This window comes from Hoplias malabaricus, chromosome 3 (genome assembly GCF_029633855.1).
Source record: "Hoplias malabaricus isolate fHopMal1 chromosome 3, fHopMal1.hap1, whole genome shotgun sequence".
In the NCBI taxonomy this organism is placed as follows: Eukaryota; Metazoa; Chordata; class Actinopteri; order Characiformes; family Erythrinidae; genus Hoplias; species Hoplias malabaricus.
Genome location: NC_089802.1, coordinates 49,857,134 through 49,878,157, shown reverse-complemented (window position 1 = coordinate 49,878,157; position 21,024 = coordinate 49,857,134). Strand labels below are relative to the sequence as shown.

Below are 21,024 nucleotides of genomic sequence, written 5' to 3'. Positions count from 1 at the left end.
GGTTGTCAGCCCTGCATATTTAGTGGGCATTAGGGAAGGCGGTATTTAGACAATAGCGATGGTGCATCAATGGCCCAGGCTAATTACTGTAATGGCTGCAGAATGGAGAGAAGCTGTGCATATTAAGGACTAGTGGTGCCACAGGAGAGTCACTTTTTTGTTTCTCTTGCTCTTTGTTTCTCTAATTAGGATGTGCATCCCTGTCTGACTGTGCTCCTCCTGCAGAGAGAAAGTGTGTGTAAGTGTGTGTGTGTGTGTGTGTGTGTGTGAGAGAGAGAGAGAGAGAGTGGTGGGGCACAGAGGGAATGTTGATTTGTTTATCGGACTGGGGCTCATGACAGCTCTGCTATGGTTGTACATAATTAATTATTGCCAAAATGTAGTCACTGATATACTAAAGGAAATCAGGCCAGTGTGGTTTTAAAGAATGGAAACAATGAGCACCTCATATGACTCAGCCATATGTGCACGACTGGGCATCCAATTCATAGTATGTTTTATTTTACACGTATTATTATTATTTATTTCTCCCGAACATAATGCATGGTTATATTTTAAATGTTTAGTGTTTAAATTTGGACACGTCAGTTCATATTTTGTGAATATTCAAAGTGAAAACAGCAAATAAAAACTGTTCTCAAAAAACAAGAGAAAAATTGTACAATTAATTGTGATATTGATTTGTGCTCTTATCGCCCAGCACCAGTTCCCATGGTCATTAAGTAGTATTTTAAAAGCCAGAAATGTTAGAAACATTCCAAAACATACACTTTATATATCTATGCATTTATGTTATTTGTTTAATGCAGTATTGATTTGGTGCTTAGATTTAGTCTAAAAAGAGCACGAATATCAGTTTTTCTTATTAATTCCTCATTGTAAGTGTACTTGTATTATTGTGCAAGAAACTCATTGGATTCTAATAGCTTTGGATTCCTATTGATTTCCCTTTTAAACTGATGTGGTGAATAGCCTGAGCTGATTTATTGTCACTCGCCACAGTGCTTTGACTTCCTTCTCATTTCATTATACACTCACTTCCCCAGCTTTCATAATGTCCCCTGTGTGAGAGAAAGTCTTGAAATTCACACACACACATGCTCTCTCTCTCTCTCTCTCTCTCTCTCTCTCTCTCTCTCATCAACCATCCTCCCACACACACATACATGCATTCTACCTGTCTCTGGGGTTATAAGAGATGCACTGGCAAGGTGCAGGCTGGGGGTCGCTGTGCCCAAGTTGTGGTCTTATTACATTAGTCTCTCTGCAGCCTTCAATTCAGGCTGATTTCACATGCTACCTGTGCTTATTTCCCAAAGGAGAGACCATGTGACACTGGATACACACACACACCACATACAAACAGAGAGATGTGAAAAAGCACACATTTACTGAAATAATTTAATTTTCTAAGGTGTGCACATTTTTGAGGCTGTGTCAATGAAAACAATATCACTGATTCAGTGCAGTAAACTTGTAACATATCGAAAAAAATCATGTGTATGGTATAAAATGTGCTTTAACATGGCCTGTTCTTAGGGTTTTCCCCAACGCTACCACATCAGACTTTTTCATAATTTAATAACTAGATTTATTTAAATATATATATATATTTTTAAATAAAATTGCTTAATAACCAGGTTAATCATTTAAAAAACATTTTAATGTTCATGAAAATGAGTATTGCTAGCATAAAACTAGCTAGTGCCTTCTCACAAAATTATGATCACATTATATATTTATCTAATTACTGTGTGTTGATTGATTTAAAGTCAATATTACCATAATCTAATTTAACAATAGACTAATGTTACTGCAGTGATATTCAAAATATGAGCACTTCTGTAGAATCTGTAGCACTTTTATGAATTTCCCTGTTTCCAGAAGGCTTTTACTTTTTTTCATAGTTGAAAGAGATTTTTGAGATATAAGTTGAACACAGGGTATGTACACTTGTACATGTATGTACGCTTAAATGAATGAAATCTGTACACAGCGATGTACACATTTGAATGGAATTCAATGCACTACCTTTTTCAGTGTTTATTTTAAGTCATTCACAACCCGTCATATTATTTCCGGGGCATCTTTAGTGATATATTTTATGAATAATGTTGGAGTTTTACCATGCTTGTCCCTGCTTACCTTTTTTGGCTTTATTTAAGTACCAGTTGTCTGTACACATTCATCTAAGGACGATGGATCTAAATAAATAAATGAGAAACATTCTGTACATTGCTGACAACTATCTCCAGTAAGTCTCTCTATAATGAATTCTAATGAGCTGTTTGGGGCTGTGACTTCTCCCTCACTTGACTGTCTATGGCAGATGAGATAGTGTGATTCATCCTTTTATTGCTGTAAGAATGCAAATGACACACAGCTCATATATTGTTACTCGGGCTGAGAGCAGGAGAGAAGATGCTGGACTTACTGAGAGGTGTGGATGGGTGCTCTCTAGAGAAGACTTCCGTGTTTACTTATTTATTTATTTTTTTTGTTTGTCTTTTTATTTATTTATATCTTCTCTCGCTCTTTCATATTTAATGTGGATGGTGGAAAGAGCAGGCCACTGAAGCAGTGCACTGTTTATATGATACCTTCATAAAGCATGTAGGGTTGCACAAAACATCGAAATGTCGATTCTTTTTCAATACGACAAAGTTGTAAACGATTCGTTTCTGACTCATTTGATGCTGAACTGAATCAGTATACTGAATAAGTTAATCAAGTAGCCCGTTCTATTAGGTTGATTTAGCGAATCAAATAGCGCGTTCTATTTGATCAGTGAATCAAATAGCGAGTTGAGCCGCACGCTTCACTCAACTCGAACAGAGAGAAAGAAGTAGCAGAGCTGTGTCTACAAACCACGTTATAAATGCTTTCTTTACAAAACAGGCAACACCAGCAACTTAAACAGCCTGAGCTCTTCAGAGAGCTGAACAGTGTACAGCTTATGCTCATAAGTGTTATAGTTAGTAGTTATAAACTTTTTTCTTTTGCAAACAGACTATACAGCATGTAGTATTCAGCAGAGCAAATATCGCAGCTTAAACCCAAATATTAAGGTTTTACTCTTTATATTACTTCATACAGTTCGCATGGGTTCATTTTAAGTAGTAAAGTATGTGTCATAAAGGGAGTAATAGCTGTACAGTTTAAGCTGTAATTATTTTCATTCTCACTTCTAATGCTTTCCTGTGGGTTAATTTTAAACTGTGAAATATTAGTATTTGAAGTTTACATTAAATGTACAACTTATGCTCATATAATAAGTGTTATTTTTTAACTTCATTTTCTCTTAGAACCTTAAAACCTTATTTTCCTCAACTATTTGAATACCATTAACATTTTAACATGGAGTAGAACATCACTGACTCTTCCTTCTGTAAAAATCTGTCCACGTTTAACCACTGACCTTAACATTTAAGGAAATCAAACTGAAATACTAATATTTAGCAGGTTTTGTTTGGCCTTAAAAAAATCATTTTGGTATCGAGAATTGTGATACTACACTTGGAATCAGTATCAGAATCAAAATTCTGGTATCGTGACAACTCTAGCATGAAGTGCATGCACACAAAATTAGAGCAGAAATCTACAGTACACACAGGCGTGCTTTTAAAGGTCAGATAAAAGGGTACTTCAGAAAATCAACAAAAGCAGCATGCATGTTTTTTACAAAGATGACATTTCTTATAATACAAACAAATATAATGGCCTTCATTTCAGTATTATAAAGGAGTTACATTTATAAGATAATTTCATGGAAATATGGTTTGCTTGGATATATAAGTTTTTTGAGCTATTATTATTCATTCACTATCTGTAACCGCTTATCCAGTTCAGGGTCGCGGTGGGTCCAGAGCCTACCTGGAATCATTGGGCGCCAGTCCTTCACAGGGCAACACAGACACACACACACATTCACTCACACATTCACACCTACAGACACTTTTGAGTCACCAGTCCACCTACCAACGTGTGGTTTTGGACTGTGGGAGGAAACCGGAGCACCCGGAGGAAACCCACGCAGACACGGGGAGAACACACCAATCTCCTCATAGACCCGGAGCGGGAATCGAACCCACAACCTCCAGGTCCCTGGAGCTGTGTGACTTATTATTATTATTATTATTATTATTACACATCATTATAATTAGCCTAGTAGCAGTAGTAGTGTGGTGGTGGTTGGTGTAATCTAGTGGATAATGCTCCAGTTATTGAAATTACCTGAAATATTATCCAAATATATTTAATTGCAATACTGTATTTTTGTTTTACCACATATCAGAACTTTATATGTATTTTGTCTTATTTGAAATATTTATATATATATAATTTTTTGTCTCTCCTGATGCTGTATGACAGCCAGTTTCTTCGTGTTTTGGCTGTGGGCAGTGTATTGCGTTTAACTGCTCCCTTGTGGTCAAATCTGGTACAGCATGCTAATTCTTACCTAGCGCCTTAGAAAAATGTTTATGCTTTTAATAGCTACAGTTATATAAGTTATGCCAGAAAGTATTATTTCAGTTGTTTCTGGTGTGTATAACAGGCATAAAAATATAAATTATATGGATCTTACATACATTAAACTTTTATTTTCATTGTGCCTTTCAGGGCTTCTGTATCTTCCTAAGTGGGAATAATATGTTATAATAAATGGTATTATTTTGCTGGTGTGACCGTCCCTGCAAAATGCAATCTATTTGCAGAATCTAATATATATTTCTGTCCACATCTCAAATCTTTATGTACTTATGTCACCTTATACTGAAAAAATAATTTAGTACTGAAATTTATAATTTCATAAGTCTGAAATTAAAAAAAGACATATCTGAACACTAGACCTTACCAGAGGGCACTTTAAAACTTGACAGAGGCCCTAGTTTGTTAAGAAAAAAGCAGAAAGACCTTTAGCTCAGTTAGCCCATATGCACCTCTGGAGCTCCACTCCACTCCACCCTCAGCAGCTTTGTGCTCGCCTCAACCTGCAGCGGCGTAGATCTGGCTAGGCTAATGCTGAGTTCAAACAGAGTAGCACATTCCACAAAAAATCCTTGAGCAATACACCTTTAACAAGCAGAGAGGGATGGAAATGAATTTTTATAGGCAGCATTTTTGAGCTTTTCCATGGCAGAAATGATGTCGTCTCCAGCGGAACAAGCAGAGGCAGTGCAATCTGCATCCTGGACATAATGACATTTTGACTGGAATCCACTCTGCCAAACCAACCTAAGCTAGTACATTCATTCATTATTTGTAACCGCTTATCCAGTTTAGGGTCGCGGTTGGTCCTGAGCCTACCTAGAATCATTGGGCACAAGGCGCGAATACACCCTGGAGGGGGTGCCAGTCCTTCAAAGGGCAACACGCACATTCACTCACGCCTACGGACACTTTTGAGTCGCCAATCCACCTACCAACGTGTGTTTTTGGACCGTGGGAGGAAAACGGAGCACCCAGAGGAAACCCACGCAGAAACGTGGAGAACACACCAAACTCCTCACAGACAGTCACCCGGAGCGGGACTTGAACCCACAACCTCCAGGTCCCTGGAGTTGTGTGACTGCGACACTACCTGCTGCGCCACCGTGCCACACTAAGCTGGTACATTAAACACAAAATATATTTTTGGAGTGCCCAGGGATAAGATATTCAGAAATACTTTATTGATCCCAACAGCAGTTTCCCTCTGGGATCAATAAAGTATTTCTGAATCTGAATTAATCAATTATTAATTTATTACTACCATGTAAATATTTATTATAAAACCCCTAACATATATAACATTGTTTATTTGTATGTATTTAAGCTTTACTTAGTTACATTTTGTCCTGTTGGTGAGGAATTTTGATTTTGGGAAATAAAAGGATTTTATTCCTGATATAATGGGGGTTACCCACAGGTAATGTGGTAGAGTAGCAAAAATGCCTGGTTTCTTCTAAAATAAAAGAGAGGCTGGAACATAGTAATGTAAAAACTATGTTGGAGAGAGAATATGTGAGAATACTGTAAAATATGATTTGCTTGGATCCTTGTAAATGGCTGTGCATCCTATTCACATTCAGTGGTTGTTTCAGCTGGTAAGGTAGTCCATCCATAGAAATATTTCAGTTTGCAGTAACATAATATGTAACTGTTGGAGTGGCATTAATCTCCGCAGTGGGAGAATCCGAGAACTCCAGAGAACCGGGCTTTGCTCAGTTCATACAGGGAGTGGCCAAGGTTACTGCATTGATTTGTGATTCTGCTGATTTGATTTAAGTGTCACACCTTTACAACCCATTCTGGAAGGATCTGTCATGGTCTGACAAAGGCACAAAGCACCCTGGGATACTCCCTGTTTGTCAAGCAGCCATGTTTCATAAGTAGGACAGAGAAGGAGAGCCGAGACCTGAGCTGTAAAGCAATTTGACAAGCTTCAAATCGATACAGACAAACAAGGGGAGAGAGAGAGAGAGACTGAGAGAGAGCTTTTTTTTTTTTCAGCTTAGTGATAATGACTGACTGTTCTGCACAGAGTAACCTAGTTGTGTGTGTGTGTGTTTTAAAGAGTGAGAGCTAGACAGAGAACATCATTACCACTAGGATTTGGATCTGGTTCAAGTAACAAAAGAGAAACAATGAGTGTAACAGAATGAAAGTTTTTGTGGGACGAGCACAGAAGCAGGAATATGCGTGATATATATTTTGCAGCATAACAGCTGCTTGCAAAGCCGTGGGAACATGGTAATTATGAACAAAGAAGCTTGAGAGCAGAGACTGCTACAGTGTGCCTCTGAAATGGCACTATTCACTCCTTTATTTGTACAATATATATATATATATATATATGGATAATGGATACCGAACAGCTAATTTTAAATGTTTCATAATCGTGATGTAACAATGAGCAAGTCTACAAATGGATGGACATGATTCCACACTGATTATATATATAACTGGGGACTAACCAGTTAAAAATAGTTTGATATAATCCTATTGAAAAGAGATTAAAAGGAATTTAAAAAATGTGTTGTGAAATTTATGTGGAGAGTAGATGTGAGATAAACTCACAGGTGTATCTACAGGTTTCATATCTACATTCATTATAAACGAGCAGATTTCAGTATTTCATTAGACTTTTATCACCCCTCTCTACAGAGCCTTTATTATCTATTTGTCTCTTTGATACATTGAGAGTGTTCTCTGGTTTATTGATGTGTAGTAATTCCTCAGGTTTTTAATTTGATTTCATTGGTTGCTGTCATTTTGATACATTTGTCTAAGGCACCTCTCACTGAGAAAGATGGATGGAGGAGTATGTAGAAGTGAAGTGTGAAAAAAATAGAGGGCGAGGGGAGTTATTTAAAGCTGTAATCAAGAACTGGTACACTTGGCAGCCTAGTTCTGGCACGGCAATAACAAAGGCTGACAGCAGCTAGTAAAGTGGTTTGTAAATGGAGAAATTGTGAACGCTTTTCAAATGAAAGTAAAATAGAAGCTTTTGTATTTTATACTAGTTTAAACATATCATAAAACTTCATTGTGATTTACTTAATAAAATGTGACAAATGTAATGTTTTACACTACATGCAAATAGAAAAAAACATTACAAACAGAAGGAGACACTCACGACAGTCACATGTGCCTGCTAATCATTAGCTAGAGGGGTATATATCTCCAGGATCGGGCTGTGGAGCTGTTAAATAGTGTTCTCAGGATTGATTGAGCACATCTAATACTTTTAGGACGAGTTGCAATGGTGTTAGTGATCCAGCGAGAATCATCCAGCATCAGTACCTGACTACACCAATGCTTTTGTGTCTGTAAAGCTGCTTTGTGACATCATCCATTTGTAAAAAGCACAATACAAATAAAATTGACTCCACTAGAAACATTCACGTAATCACAGAAGTGTTCCAAATATAGCTTCATAACAGGAAACAAATATCTGTTTTACTCTAAGTAATATTAAACCCATGAAATATGAGGTTTTATTATAGTGATAACATACAATACAAACAAATATGAAGAATTTAGAGGAATGACTAATGTAATGCCTGTGAAATGAACAGTTTGAAAATGTTCATATATATTAATATTAGTAATATATTAGTATACATTCTTTTTCTGAAAAACTAAGGTGTTGGTTGTTATATTTATAAAGTTACTAAATTCCGTGACTGGGAATAGCACCTGTTTACTTCAGAATTAGGGGCTGCCTTTATTCATTCTGCTCTCTCATCTTACTCTCATATTTCCTAGTTTCATACGTTTTTCCACAGCCTCTACAACCCTCAACCCACCTCACCTCTGTTACCCCTCCCCTACCACTGGGATGAGCTCACCTTTGATCTACTTGATAGCTGTGCCAGTGTTTGGTTAGATTTTAACTGAAGGCCTTGCCCCTGCATCATAACTCATGCCCTGCAGGGGGAAGAAGGGAGAGAGAGCAAGTGAGAAATGAGAGAGAAAGAGAGGACTAGAGAGAGAGAAATAGTGAAAGGAGTTGGAGAGAGGGACAAAGAACAGGACTGAGAAGAGGAAAAATGAAAGAAAAAAGAGAACGCTTTTAGTAAATATCTGGTTCTCTGTTCATTGTTTATTTCACTGGTGTATTTGTGTTTATACATTTTCTTACCTATTTCACCGTCTACAATGCTGTGTTTATCTTTAATGCAGAAGGGTGCATTGCCTCATCAAATTATTGGAGTGGGCATGGCATGATGCTCTGAGTTTGAAGTGCTTGTCATTTTGCATATGCGAATAAATCTGACTGCAAGCAGTGACTTTGCCATGAATCATGCATGCGCCTTTGGAAGAGCTGTGGTTTGAGTTGTGAGGAAATTAATTCATGCTTGGGGGCGGAGAAAAGATACATCTGGGTGTGAACTCGCTTTGGCTGGAATGGGAGATGACAGAATTCATGCCTGGCTCCCCCACCATCCACAGAGAATAGTTTAGTCTGTCCAACCTTACTTTGGGTAAGTCCCTTTAGGCTAGGAACACCTGCCAGACTGTGTGTGTCTGTGTGTGTGTGTGTGTGTGTGTGTATGTGTGTCTGCCTGATGTTTTGCTGTCTTTGGGGGGAAGATTCTACACTGAATTAAAAAATAAACTAAATATCTGAAATAACACCTAGCAAAATCCTCATAGGTATTAGGTTACATCTTGAATAATACAACACAGTGTGCATTTGTGTGTGTGTGTGCATGTGTACATGATAACCTAACAATAGATATGACCATATGACCATTCATTATAAAATAAATAACATGATTAGTAAATTTGATTATTAAAAAAGTCAAAGATAATTATTCATTCATAGTCTTTAACTGCTTATCCAGTTCAGGGTTGTGGTGGGTCTGGAGCCTACCCTACGCTACGGACACTTTTTGAGTTTTCCCTGAAGATGTGTGACTGCGACAATTACCTGCTGCACCACTGTGCTGCCCAAAAAAACTGGTGTTCCCACCCCACACTCAGTGTTTCCAGGTAGGATCAGGACCCACCGTGACCCTGAACTGGATAAAGCAGTTACAGATAATGAATGAATAAATCATTGTGATGCTGATTATTGGAACAGAGCCTCTATCATTGCTAGGCTCAGCATTGCAGGAAATGTACTAAGTAACATTTGGAAGCAAGGAAACCAGCCCAGTCTCTTCCCAGCCTCACTGATTTCAGTGCTGTAAAAATTAATTACACTAGGGGAATCACCAGGGGAAAAAAAAACTTTTAATTCTTTTAATTATATAATAAATGCGACAGGCCGGCACGGTGGCGCAGCAGCTAGTGTCGCTGTCTCAAAGCTCCAGAGGCTTGGAGGGCTCGATTCCCGCTTCGGGTGACTGTCTGTGAGGAGTTGGTGTGTTCTCCCCGTGTCCGCGTGGGTTTCCTCCGGGTGCTCCGGTTTCCTCCCACAGTCCAAAACCACACGTTGGTAGGTGGATTGGCGACTCAAAAGTGTCCGTAGGTGTGTGTGTGTGTGTGTGTGTCTGTGTTGCCCTGTGAAGGACTGGCGCCCCCTCCAGGGTGTATTCCTGCCTTGCGCCCAATGATTCCAGGTAGGCTCTGGACCCACCGCAACCCTGAACTGGATAAGCGGTTACAGATAATGAATGAATGAATGAATAAATGCGACAGGCAAGTAATGTCTAGTCATGCGTACTATATGATAATATCAGAAACAATTTATGATGGACTGTAATGGTACTCCTGTTCTAGGCATTTTAAACATTCTAAACCTTAGACATTGGAAAGATCCTTCATTTTATTTATTGTTAGTCAAACGAAAGCTTAATGCAACCAAGATTTACATTTTAGTGAAACACAGCCTTAAGGACTGTGTATGTACGTTCCAGGCACTTTACATTTTATTGTTTCTTCTGAGAGTGAGCATTGTTTGATTAGCTGTAGTATACGTGTCCTTTAGATGTTCCTCTAAAAAAAAGGATCTTTGAAACTAAAATGAGTTCATATTTTTTCTGTTATTTGTAAATGACAAAAAACTTTTCTTTGGTTAAACCATCAGTCACATGTTAAAATGTAGTTCAAAAATGTTTTAAACCTGTAGTGTTCTCAGGTGGTAAAATTACTCATAGCATAACTCATAGAGTTATTACTCTGCAATGGTTATGAGTTTTTCCTTTATTGATACACACACATACCCATACACACACTCCAGTAACTCATTATATTGTTTGTCATCAAACGTGTGTGTTTAATTATCTCTAATGTTGTTTACAATCCATTTGTTTGTTATAGAGCTCCATTTCCAAGTGTAGCTTTCCTAGAACTGCAAAAAATCTCATTAATTTTGCCAGTGTTCTGTCCTAATCACTATGGAGATAATGATGGCTCAGGGCTCGAGGCATTTGTAATTAGACAAAGAACCTCCTCCAACACAAAGGCACTGATGTGTAGATACACTTTAGTATCAATTTTCCACGGAGAGTTTCATCGCAACACAATGGGGAAGCATCCCAGTGAGTGTAGCTTTTGAACTGAGCTGAAAATAAATTGTAGTATGAAAATGGTTTTGCCATTATACTGGGCTTATCTCACCAAAATGGAGTAAAGGCTGCGGTAACATTCTGTGTGGGTTTTGCTTAGATACCAGCCCATGAGAATAAAACTCTAGAAGAGCAGAGGATCTGCTGTCCTCCTGCAGTGGAGGCAGTGTGTTTGCAGTCAGGAGGCATTGCTGTCTGAATGTCACTGCTTCTGCAGTTACTACTGACTCATATCAAATCAATAGTGAGGGGAGCCGAGAGCTGTTGAGCATATCAGTCTCATAAATAAGAGATCATATGAGTGAGTACTCAACGAGGCATGGGCAGTATGCAATAAGCCACGACCTTGGGCCATGCCTCGGGTCACAGGGAGCTGAGCGTGGGTTTCATACTATATCACGACACAGGTTATCCTCCAGATAAAGAACCAGAGCTGTACAGTCTTGCTTTAAGGGAGCAATCAGTCAATTTTCTTCCCATTATAAATAAGCCATTATACTGACATCTGGATGTGGCCTGGATATGTCAGAAATTCTGTACTAAATCTATTTCAAACATGGCCACTTATATGCGTGGTGTATATATATATATATATATATATATATATATATATATATATACATACATACATATACATATATATATATATATATATATATATATATATATATATATATTAGAATTCTAAAAATGTATTTACAACCCGCCTCTTTTTCCTTAGACATACTTAAAACTGGAATAACTAATGTATGTCACGGCTGAGCAGGACAGACGTAAACGCAAGGAATTTATTAACAAAAGCAGAAGCAAAACCAACAGATACAATAAATACGGGTAAGACAGACTGAATAAAGACAGGACTAAACTGAAAGAATAAAGCAAAGACTGACAGGAAACAGCCATGAACCGCAGTAGATGCATCTAAACAGAAAGACACAGAAGCACACATCTACACACCAAGAATAAGGGAGCACTGAAACAAAGGCCAGGACAAATGAAGAACACCTGGAGACAATAATTGGACAGAGGCGGCACTAGGGCAGAGACAAGAACAACAACAAACAGAGCCATGTGCTACATGAGCACATGGTGGAGAAAAACAGACAGGACAGGGTGTGACAGATGCCCCCTCCTAAACCCCCGGGGCGCGTAAACCTACCCCCCCCCCCACCCCCCCAAAACACTGACAGGTAAATGAACTAACAGATAACAGGACTCAGGACAAGACAGGAGCAGACACAGGAAATGGAGCTGGGGACATGATAGGATTGGAAACAGGAGACTGGACTGAGGACAAGACCGGAGACTGACAAAGGGAGCAACAGGAGACGAAGCTTAAGACCAGACAGGGCACAGAAAAGGTGACTAGACAAGAGACAAGACACGCAACTAAAACGGAGACTGGACTCAGGACAGGGGCAAAAACGGGAGACTGAACACCATACTGGAAGGGAGAATGAACTGGGGACAAAAAACTTAACTGAAACGGAAACTGGACATGACTAGAAACAGGAGACGGGACTCGGAACAAGACAGAACTAAAGACAGGAGACAAGACATTGGATTGAAGAGGGGAACGGACTGGAGACAAAACCTGAGTGGGGACAGAAGACTGGATTGGGGACAAGACAGACGACAGACAGACCACTAAAATAAGACTGGACTGGGGACAAGACAGAAACAGTGACAGGAGACTGGACTGGACTGGAAACAGGAGCCAAGATACTGGACTGGAACATAGACTGGACTGGGGACTAGACTGGACTAGGCAGGGGAATAGGGACCAGGACATTTACGGGGACAGACAAACACGGTGACAGGGACTGGGACAGAAACAACAGCAGACACAGGTACTGGGACATGGACAGAGACAGGGACAGAGGTACAAAAACGACCATTGGGGGGTTCCCAGGACTGGCAAAAATCTGTGGAAATGTCAGAGAGGCCAGCCTGGGCACAGTTTTAGGAATCTGCCCCGAAGTCACAGTCATGGGAACAGAAGCGACCTTGATCGCTGCCTTCGCAGGAACAGGAGCAGCGAGGTTCGCCGCCATCACTGAAACAGGAGTGATGGGTTTCGTCGCCTTCACGGGAACAGGAGCGACGGAGTCGTCCTCGGAGGCAAGGGGTCCTGCAACGACATCCACGGAGGCAGGGGGCCCTGTAACGAAGTCCATGGAGTCAGGGACATGTGCTGCTTGAAAAGCTGCTGAGGGTTTGCGAGGTTCAAGGGGTGCACTCTTGAGGAAGTCCCTCAATTAAAGATCCCCAGGAAGTGCGCCCCTGTTACCATCACCTCTGTCCTGAGGCTTGAGGCTAACCGCACCAGCCCTCAATGCCCCCCCAAAATTTCCCCCAGATGTGAGGGGGTAGTCCTCCAGCACGCTGCCTCTGCTGGCTCTGTTTTTTACAGGGTGTGGAGGACACTCTAGCCTCCACAATATACCCCACTGGAGGGCCAGGACCCGAACAGACCCAGCAAATGGATTCGGTTCTTCTGTCACGGCTGAGCAGAGGGATATTGGAAGCCATTTTTATTTTATTTTTTTTAAGTGTTTTTTATGTCCAGACCAAATATTAGAATCTCTTATAAATAATAATAAAAAAAGAGATAAAATATTATCTCTGAGAGCCACTGCAGTGTAAAACCATATATGGTCATTTTATTCTGACAAACTACCAGGATTTGTTGATTTGTTTTTAAGAAAGTGTTGAATGTAAGGGGTGTTTTCATTATAATACTTAAAAGAAAAAAATGGCTGGTGTTTACCTAGTTATCTACTCCATATTCAACACTGGACATGAAAGCATTCTTAACTAGGTATGTCACGACATCAAACATATATCACCAATACTAGTAAAATTCTACAATTCTTTATACCAATTTCGATACCACAACAAAAAAATAAACCAATGAAATGAATGCATGTCAACATAGTTGCTTTTATTTAAAAGTCTTTTTCCAGCCAAAACAAAAGTGCAATTTTGTTCATATATAATTTTTTGTTTTGTTTTGTTTTGTATGCTCGTTTCTAACCTAGTACTCTACCTCTTTAAATGCCAGATATGTTGGAACGTGAGAGCTTCTTCCTGATTGGCTGTAGAACGAGGCAAACTCCCTCACAACCCTCCTGTATTTAAATGTCCTCATTGGAAGAAAGGCAGCTAGTGAAATAAAATCTGCACGGCTGCACAAAAAAAAAATAAAGTGTCAATTTAACACCTATAGAGTTTAAATGAGCTCCACTTCAGATAACATTTGGTCCCAATCAAAAATAGTGTTAAATTTACTCTATGCATAGTGTCCAATTTTAAGAGTAAATTCAACAGAAAATGAGTTAATTTTAACACCAATCCACCTACCAATGTGTGTTTGCATTAGCACATTCATGTAGGGATCTGAAGCTTCTACTAAACCATAAACACGTTTTCAAAATTTAGAGTTGTTCTACCTCCTTGTCAGAGTACCTCCAATTACAACCCTGGATCCATGAGACTGCAAACACACAGGACACACAAGGAGCAGGAAATAAATGTACGTAGTATATAGTAGAAATAAGATCCAAGAAAGAGAACCAAGGGAAAATGACTAAAGTCCAGAGCTTCAGCTTCTTTAGACAGAGGGAGAATGGTGCTGTGTATTATGTCAGAAACATTTTACTAAGACCCCAAGGAATGTGTAACTTTGTCGGAAAAGTGTATAACATGTCCCCTTTAAAGAGTTAAAGAATAACTTTAATAAGGAAGCACAATGAAGTTGTTCCAAATCCTGTATTGTTTTTAAATGTCTTGAGGAGGCGGTAGGTGTGAGAGATGAAAATTGGACACTGCTGAAATGTAATTACTGCTGGCAGCTTTGTGTGGGCTTTAGCTGTTTGCTTCTGTATGTACTACTGGGATCATAGCAGAAATATCTCTCTTTCCACAGAGATGACAACAGTGAGGTAATACAACTGTAACAACACACACAGCATATTCAGCAGGAATTTCCTGTTACATTCAGATAATGAAATCCCTATTATTTCCATTGGGATTGCGAAGTAAACAGAAGTGTTTGCTTAAAGCAGGGGGTTGACCTTTTATATGTTGGGCTTCAAGACAATATCTTATTTCCCTAAGTTCTGCCCACACCTTCACTATATGAGCTGCAGATCATAATCACAACAAATGGACTATGGTTGCTCTAATGGACATGATTTTATGAAACCAGCTGCACTATACCTTGTGGAAAATGTACCTGTAGATACATGAACTAATAGAATTGGTCCATTTATAGAGATAGGATGAAAATGGGGACTATACAAAGCTACGGGATGCTCTGTGGACTAGGCCCTAATATTCACGTTATGTTCCTGCCTTGTGTCTGAAGCCCGGTTTCAGGTTTGGTCTTCTCCTAAACAGTTCATAATGAAAGCTATGTCCGTGTTAGAGTCTGTACACCAGTTATAAAAATGGGCATGTTGGGTCTCCAATCAGACTTATATTTTTTTACATAAACATTGGTTGATTTTTGTTTTTTCTCTCTCAGCTCTTTTTACAGAGGTTCCTCATGACATCATCACTCAAAGCGGTCAGGATGTAGAGATGGCCTGCTCGTTCAGAGGAGCTGGCTCTTCCTCTGTCTCTTTGGAAATCCAGTGGTGGTATCTTCGACAGCACAGGGAATTGACTGAGAAGCCTTCCTGGACAACCAATCAGGTTTAGATCTGTTTTTCTAATTAGCATAAATGTTACACTGCAGATCTTTTGCTTGTGTTTCATACAGTTATAATTTTTTATAGCTTTTAACCCTGTAAATCTCTAAATAATTCCAAAACCGCTATGAAATGCCTATGGAAAGTATATTCTTCCCTAATCTGGAAAACCAAAAATCACATATATTTAACATTTGAATTGGAATTGACAGCCGAGTTTCTGGAATATATTTCTGTCCTGCATTTGTATAGACAAATCTTTACAGACAATACATATTTGTGATACACTACATCTGTTATTCTGTGAGGAGTTTGGTGTGTTCTCCCCGTGTCTGTGTGGGTTTCCTCCGGGTGCTCCGGTTTCCTCCCACGGTCCAAAAACCCACGTTGGTAGGTGGATTGGCGACTCAAAAAAGTCTCCGTAGGTGTGAATGTGTCTGTGTGCCCTGGCGCCCCCTCCAGGGTGTATTCCTGCCTTGCGCCCAATGATTCCAGGTAGGCTCTGGAGCCACCGTGACCCTGAACTGGATAAGAGGTTACAGACAATGAATGAATGAATGAATGAATACATTTGTTATTTGTTGACATCAGAATGAAACCCTTGAATGCTATCAAATCCAGTACAATGATGTATGTAGAACTGCAACTGCTCAGACAAGTTTGATATAAAATTGAACTTTTCACCTGTTCTGCTAAAGAACAAAATCCTGGCAGGAGATTTACTATGTAATTACAGATTACAGTGTCACAGAACAGCATCCAGCCAGCATCTTGCTGAGACAACACAATGTTATTAACATTGGCACTCTAGCATAAAGTACCTCCTTCCTTTTCTCCCATCCCTTTTTTCTCTGTGCAGGTTGCTCCTGTAGAGGAGATGACACGGGACGCCACTAAAATAAGCGTGAGTTTTCAATGTCACATCACTGTTCTGGGGTTGTATATAATAGCAGGTTGTCATCCATCAAGTTGACAGTTCTGTTATCTGATAAGCCTTTGCTCTAGAGTCGCATTTAAAAAAGTGGTGTCATCCCAACTCTGAACTAGAATTTCCATCTCAGTGGAGTGCACTGTAAAACCCCATTCATCACTCATCTTTTTCTTTCATGCTTCCTGAGCAGCTTATGGTAGAAACCTTTCACACTCTTCCAGCCGGACGAGACGGGGTGGTTTGAAAATGTTTAATAAGTATTTTGACCAGCAGGGACAGGAGCTTTTAAAATTACTGAATATGTTGTGGAGAAGGGAATATATTTCATTTTACTGTGTTACCAGAGTCAAGAGTAAAGAGAGTTTTATTGTCAATTCTGCATATGTACAGGACATACAAAGGATTGAAATTACGTTACTCTCCTCTCCAAGATGCAGTAACATTTAACAAAAAAGTGATTTAATTCAACTAAGCTAAGTATATAAATATATGAAAGTGTACAAACAGAAGACAAGTGCAGGACAAACGATACCAGCAGCTCACTGATAGACATACATGAGACAATGGGACACTGACTGAAGACAATAACCTGATTTGGAGGTAGGATAATGGATGTACAAGGCAATGTAAACAATAGTGCAAAAGCAGTGTAAACAATAGTGCAAATTACCAGCAGCCAATCAAGTTTCCTTGATCAGTCAAAACATGTTTTATGAAGAAAATGGCACAATTTTGGACAAAGGAGAGATGAGAACCTCATATTTTTGCACACTACATTGACATCCATAAATGGTTGTTAGCTAGAACTTACAATCCTAGCTGGTAGTAAACCAGTGCTTTAAACATTGTTCTTCACACACATTTCATTTATGCTCAAGGGCTTGAAATTTCTTGCCATGTTAAGAGTTGTTATATATTAATATAACTTGTAAAGTGTGAAATTAAAGAAATGAATTAATATTGTGTATTCTCACAATATTGTGTATTCTAAACTCAAGGTTGCCTGGTTCAGACCCATACATTTGTACGGTGGCCAGGAAAGCCAAAACCCACTGCAAAAAGCACAAAACACATCCATCAAAACGATGACACCTGGGCTTCATTTAAAAAACACAATGCAAGTTCAGAAACGTGATGCAAGTTCAGCTGCAAATCCAGTCACAACAGAACGGATGTTTTCTGGAGGACAGCTGCTGCACCCTTAAAAATATGTGACGTATAGAACAAAAGCTCCATCAGAGTCCGACCCCATTCATGTGCATCTGCATCACCAAGCAGCACTGGCACAATAGATTACCCTCGCAATTCTGTTGTTTCTGTTTAAAACAAGTGTTATGCTTGATTTCCTTCACATCAAACAGCAGAACAGTGCCTAAGCATTATTTGTATTGCGTTTTAATAAACTGAATACCGTTTGGTTTAATGGTTGGTGCAGAGGATTTTTTTTTTTAAATATCTCAACAATAAAAAGAAACTTGCATCACATTTTTTAAATGAAGCCTAGGTGTCATTTTGATGGATGTGTTTTGTACTTTTCCAGCTCGTTTAAATTTGCAGTGTGTTTTGGCTTTCACAGTTACCGTACATTTGGGACAGACTTGAGTGATTTACAGCTCTACATGTACCTGGTTGTATCTGTTTTTAAATGCACTAATTTGATAATCTACAGTGGCTTAATTCGGATTACAAACACAGTGCGTCATAGTGACAAGTTCAATTAATAAAAAAATGCATTAATTGGGGGGGGGTTGCACTTTTTTATTATACTTAGACCACACACTTTCAGTTTTCACCAAAGACCACAATAAGTGTGCATAGGGGTGCGCTTGAGCACCATTAGGATTGGGGGGAATGAGAAATAGGACATTCTACAGCCTCGTGGACTATTCATGCATGAGCACTTGTGGACTGCCAGACTGTAAGTACACCATTTGGGACTAGCTTTTATTAGTTTTAGGGAGTACTACTCTATTGCCCTCTGGTGGCCATGTAGGGTGGCAGCTGACCTCTAAACTCTTGCAGCTATTGCTGAGAAAGAATGCATTTGTGAAGGCTATAAGGATAGATAATTTGGCTAGAACAAATGGGGGAAATAATGTATGTATGTATTTATTTATTTATTTTTTATCTGAAGGTGGTAAAAGTGGCTGGAAGCAACATCTCTCACAGGCTTCGTCTATCCAGTGTTAAGCCTACAGATGAAGGCACTTACGAGTGTAGAGTCATTGACTTCAGTGACAACCACGCCCAGCACCACAGAGTCCGAGCTTACCTGCAAGTCCAACCACAAAGTGATGGCGTGCAGCTCTACAAGGAGGACCATCACCTGCAAAAGGAGAGGCCGAGAGAGGAGCAGAATGAGCCAGACCATTATTTTCAGTATGGAGACCACAAACTTCACCAGAAAGAGCATCACAGGGGTCCTCAAGTTGAGCAGGCTAATGAAGGAAAGAACAAGCATTCATCTTCTGTTCTCCACCAAGGAGAACATCACCGAAAGGTCCATCAGCATCCACAAGAAGGGAACCAACATCAAGAGAGAGACCACTTTAAAGCCCAAGAGATGGCACACCCTCAACCCCATGGCAAAGATACAGACCGCCATCAAACCGAAGCTCGAGAGAGAGACTATCATCAGGCAAACAAACAGACACAAGCAAACAAAAATAGTCTCCAATCAGAGGTCAAAGGCCACAAGTCACATGCTGCAGAGATTTCCAATGACTGCTCAACTGACGAGTGTCTCCTCTAGAGCAGTGGAGAGGAATCAAAGTATAGAAAAAGAGACTTTTTCTGAGTGAAGATGGAACAAGATAGAAAGAGAAAGGGGTATGAGGAAGTCTGTAGACAGAAAGTGAAAAGTGTGCATGTGAAAACATCTTCATAAGAATGTTCATTCACCTCAAGAAGTGGACAGACTTGAGCAATGTGTGCTACTTGTTACTATGCGATATCTCCATATCTTGACCCTGCTGTGCTTTTGCTCTTCTGTGCATATATTTCACTCATGACTGTTTTTGTTCTGCTGGCCTATGTGATTGGTCTGGAGACTGGATTTAGCTAGCAGGCATCTTTTTTTCTGTATCTATTTGCTTTGTCTCATACATTTGAATGCTTTGTGTGTGTGTGTGCGTGTGTGTGTGTGCGTGTGCACACTATGTACAGTACATTTTTGGATAATGACTCTGTATGCTTTGAAATACAACCAAATTTCCAAAATCAGCTTTTGCATAAAGGTTCACCAAAAAAGAGCTGCAGCGGCAGTGGTTTGATGTTTTCTGCTTTCATATTGTAGGTAAAAATATATATTCTAAACTGTGTCTCTCGAGTTTACTCTGTTCTGCTTTGATGTTTTGTATTAAATTTAAAGTACAAAATCTGTACATTTCTGAATACCTTCTCATGTGTTGTGTAGAAGGAGAAATGAACCCCTCTGCAATATTAAATGAATCATGTAAACTTACAGAGTTTTTGATTTGAATCCTTTCATATATTCAGTGTTCCATCCATGTGATACGTCTTAATGGATTTGGGCTTTGACAATGTAGTTTTAGATGGAATGGAAACAATAGCTTTCTCTGCTTGAATCTGCTGCACCAGTGCCTCCTTTAGTAGAGCTTGAAAACTGCAGCGATTACAAAACATCAGAGTGCCATCTGAGTGTGGCCTTCTCATTATTCACCGATCAGCCATAATATTATGACCACCTCCTTTTTTCTACACTCACAGACCCTTCTCTCCGCTCCACAAATCAGGAGTTGTTGGCTGTTCTACGGTTAAAGTGTCGTCCGTCTGCTCCTTTGCAAACGTTCGTCCTCTTTCACCGTTTTTCTATGGTCAGGACCACCACAGAGCGGGTACGATCTGAGAGGGGGATCATTGCGCTGCAGGGACACAGGCATTGTGGTGGTCTGTTAATATGTGTTGTGCTGGTATAAGTGGATCAGACACAGCAGCCCTGCTGGAGCTTTTAAAGTCCTCAGTGTCCCTGCTGGACTGAGAATAGTCCACCAATCAAAAATATCCAACCAACAGTGTCCTGTGGGCTGCATGCCATGACCATTGATGAAGGAATCATCAATTCCACTATTTAAACTTCTAGAAGTTGAACTCTTACACCCTCACAGGTATCATAAGATTAAAAATAATTTAAGATAGCCACTTAATAATACCAATTGTTCTTAGAAAAGCTTTTAAGGAAAATAAATTGTTAAGATATTTGAAAAATCGCTATTAATGTTAGCTCTAAAACTAAGAGAAATGGCACATTAACATATATTAATATATATATATTATATATATTATATCTTATATATATATATCTTATATATATATATATATATATATATATATATATATATAAGATAAGAGGAAGTCGCCAATCCACCTACCAACATGT

At 39.3% G+C, this 21,024-nt stretch overlaps 1 protein-coding gene across 1 annotated transcript in view; it reads left to right on the top strand.

Moving 5' to 3' along the window:
• The window catches only part of vstm2l (V-set and transmembrane domain containing 2 like), a 30,875-nt gene extending 10,805 nt beyond the window's left edge, over positions 1-20,070 (top strand). The window contains exons 2-4 of the mRNA XM_066666239.1: positions 15,529-15,698; positions 16,554-16,598; positions 18,760-20,070. Of these exons, the coding sequence (XP_066522336.1) occupies positions 15,529-15,698; positions 16,554-16,598; positions 18,760-19,377 (833 nt within the window). The 3' untranslated portion in view covers positions 19,378-20,070. The remainder of the gene's footprint in view (positions 1-15,528; positions 15,699-16,553; positions 16,599-18,759) is intronic.
• Positions 20,071-21,024: the final 954 nt, after the last annotated feature.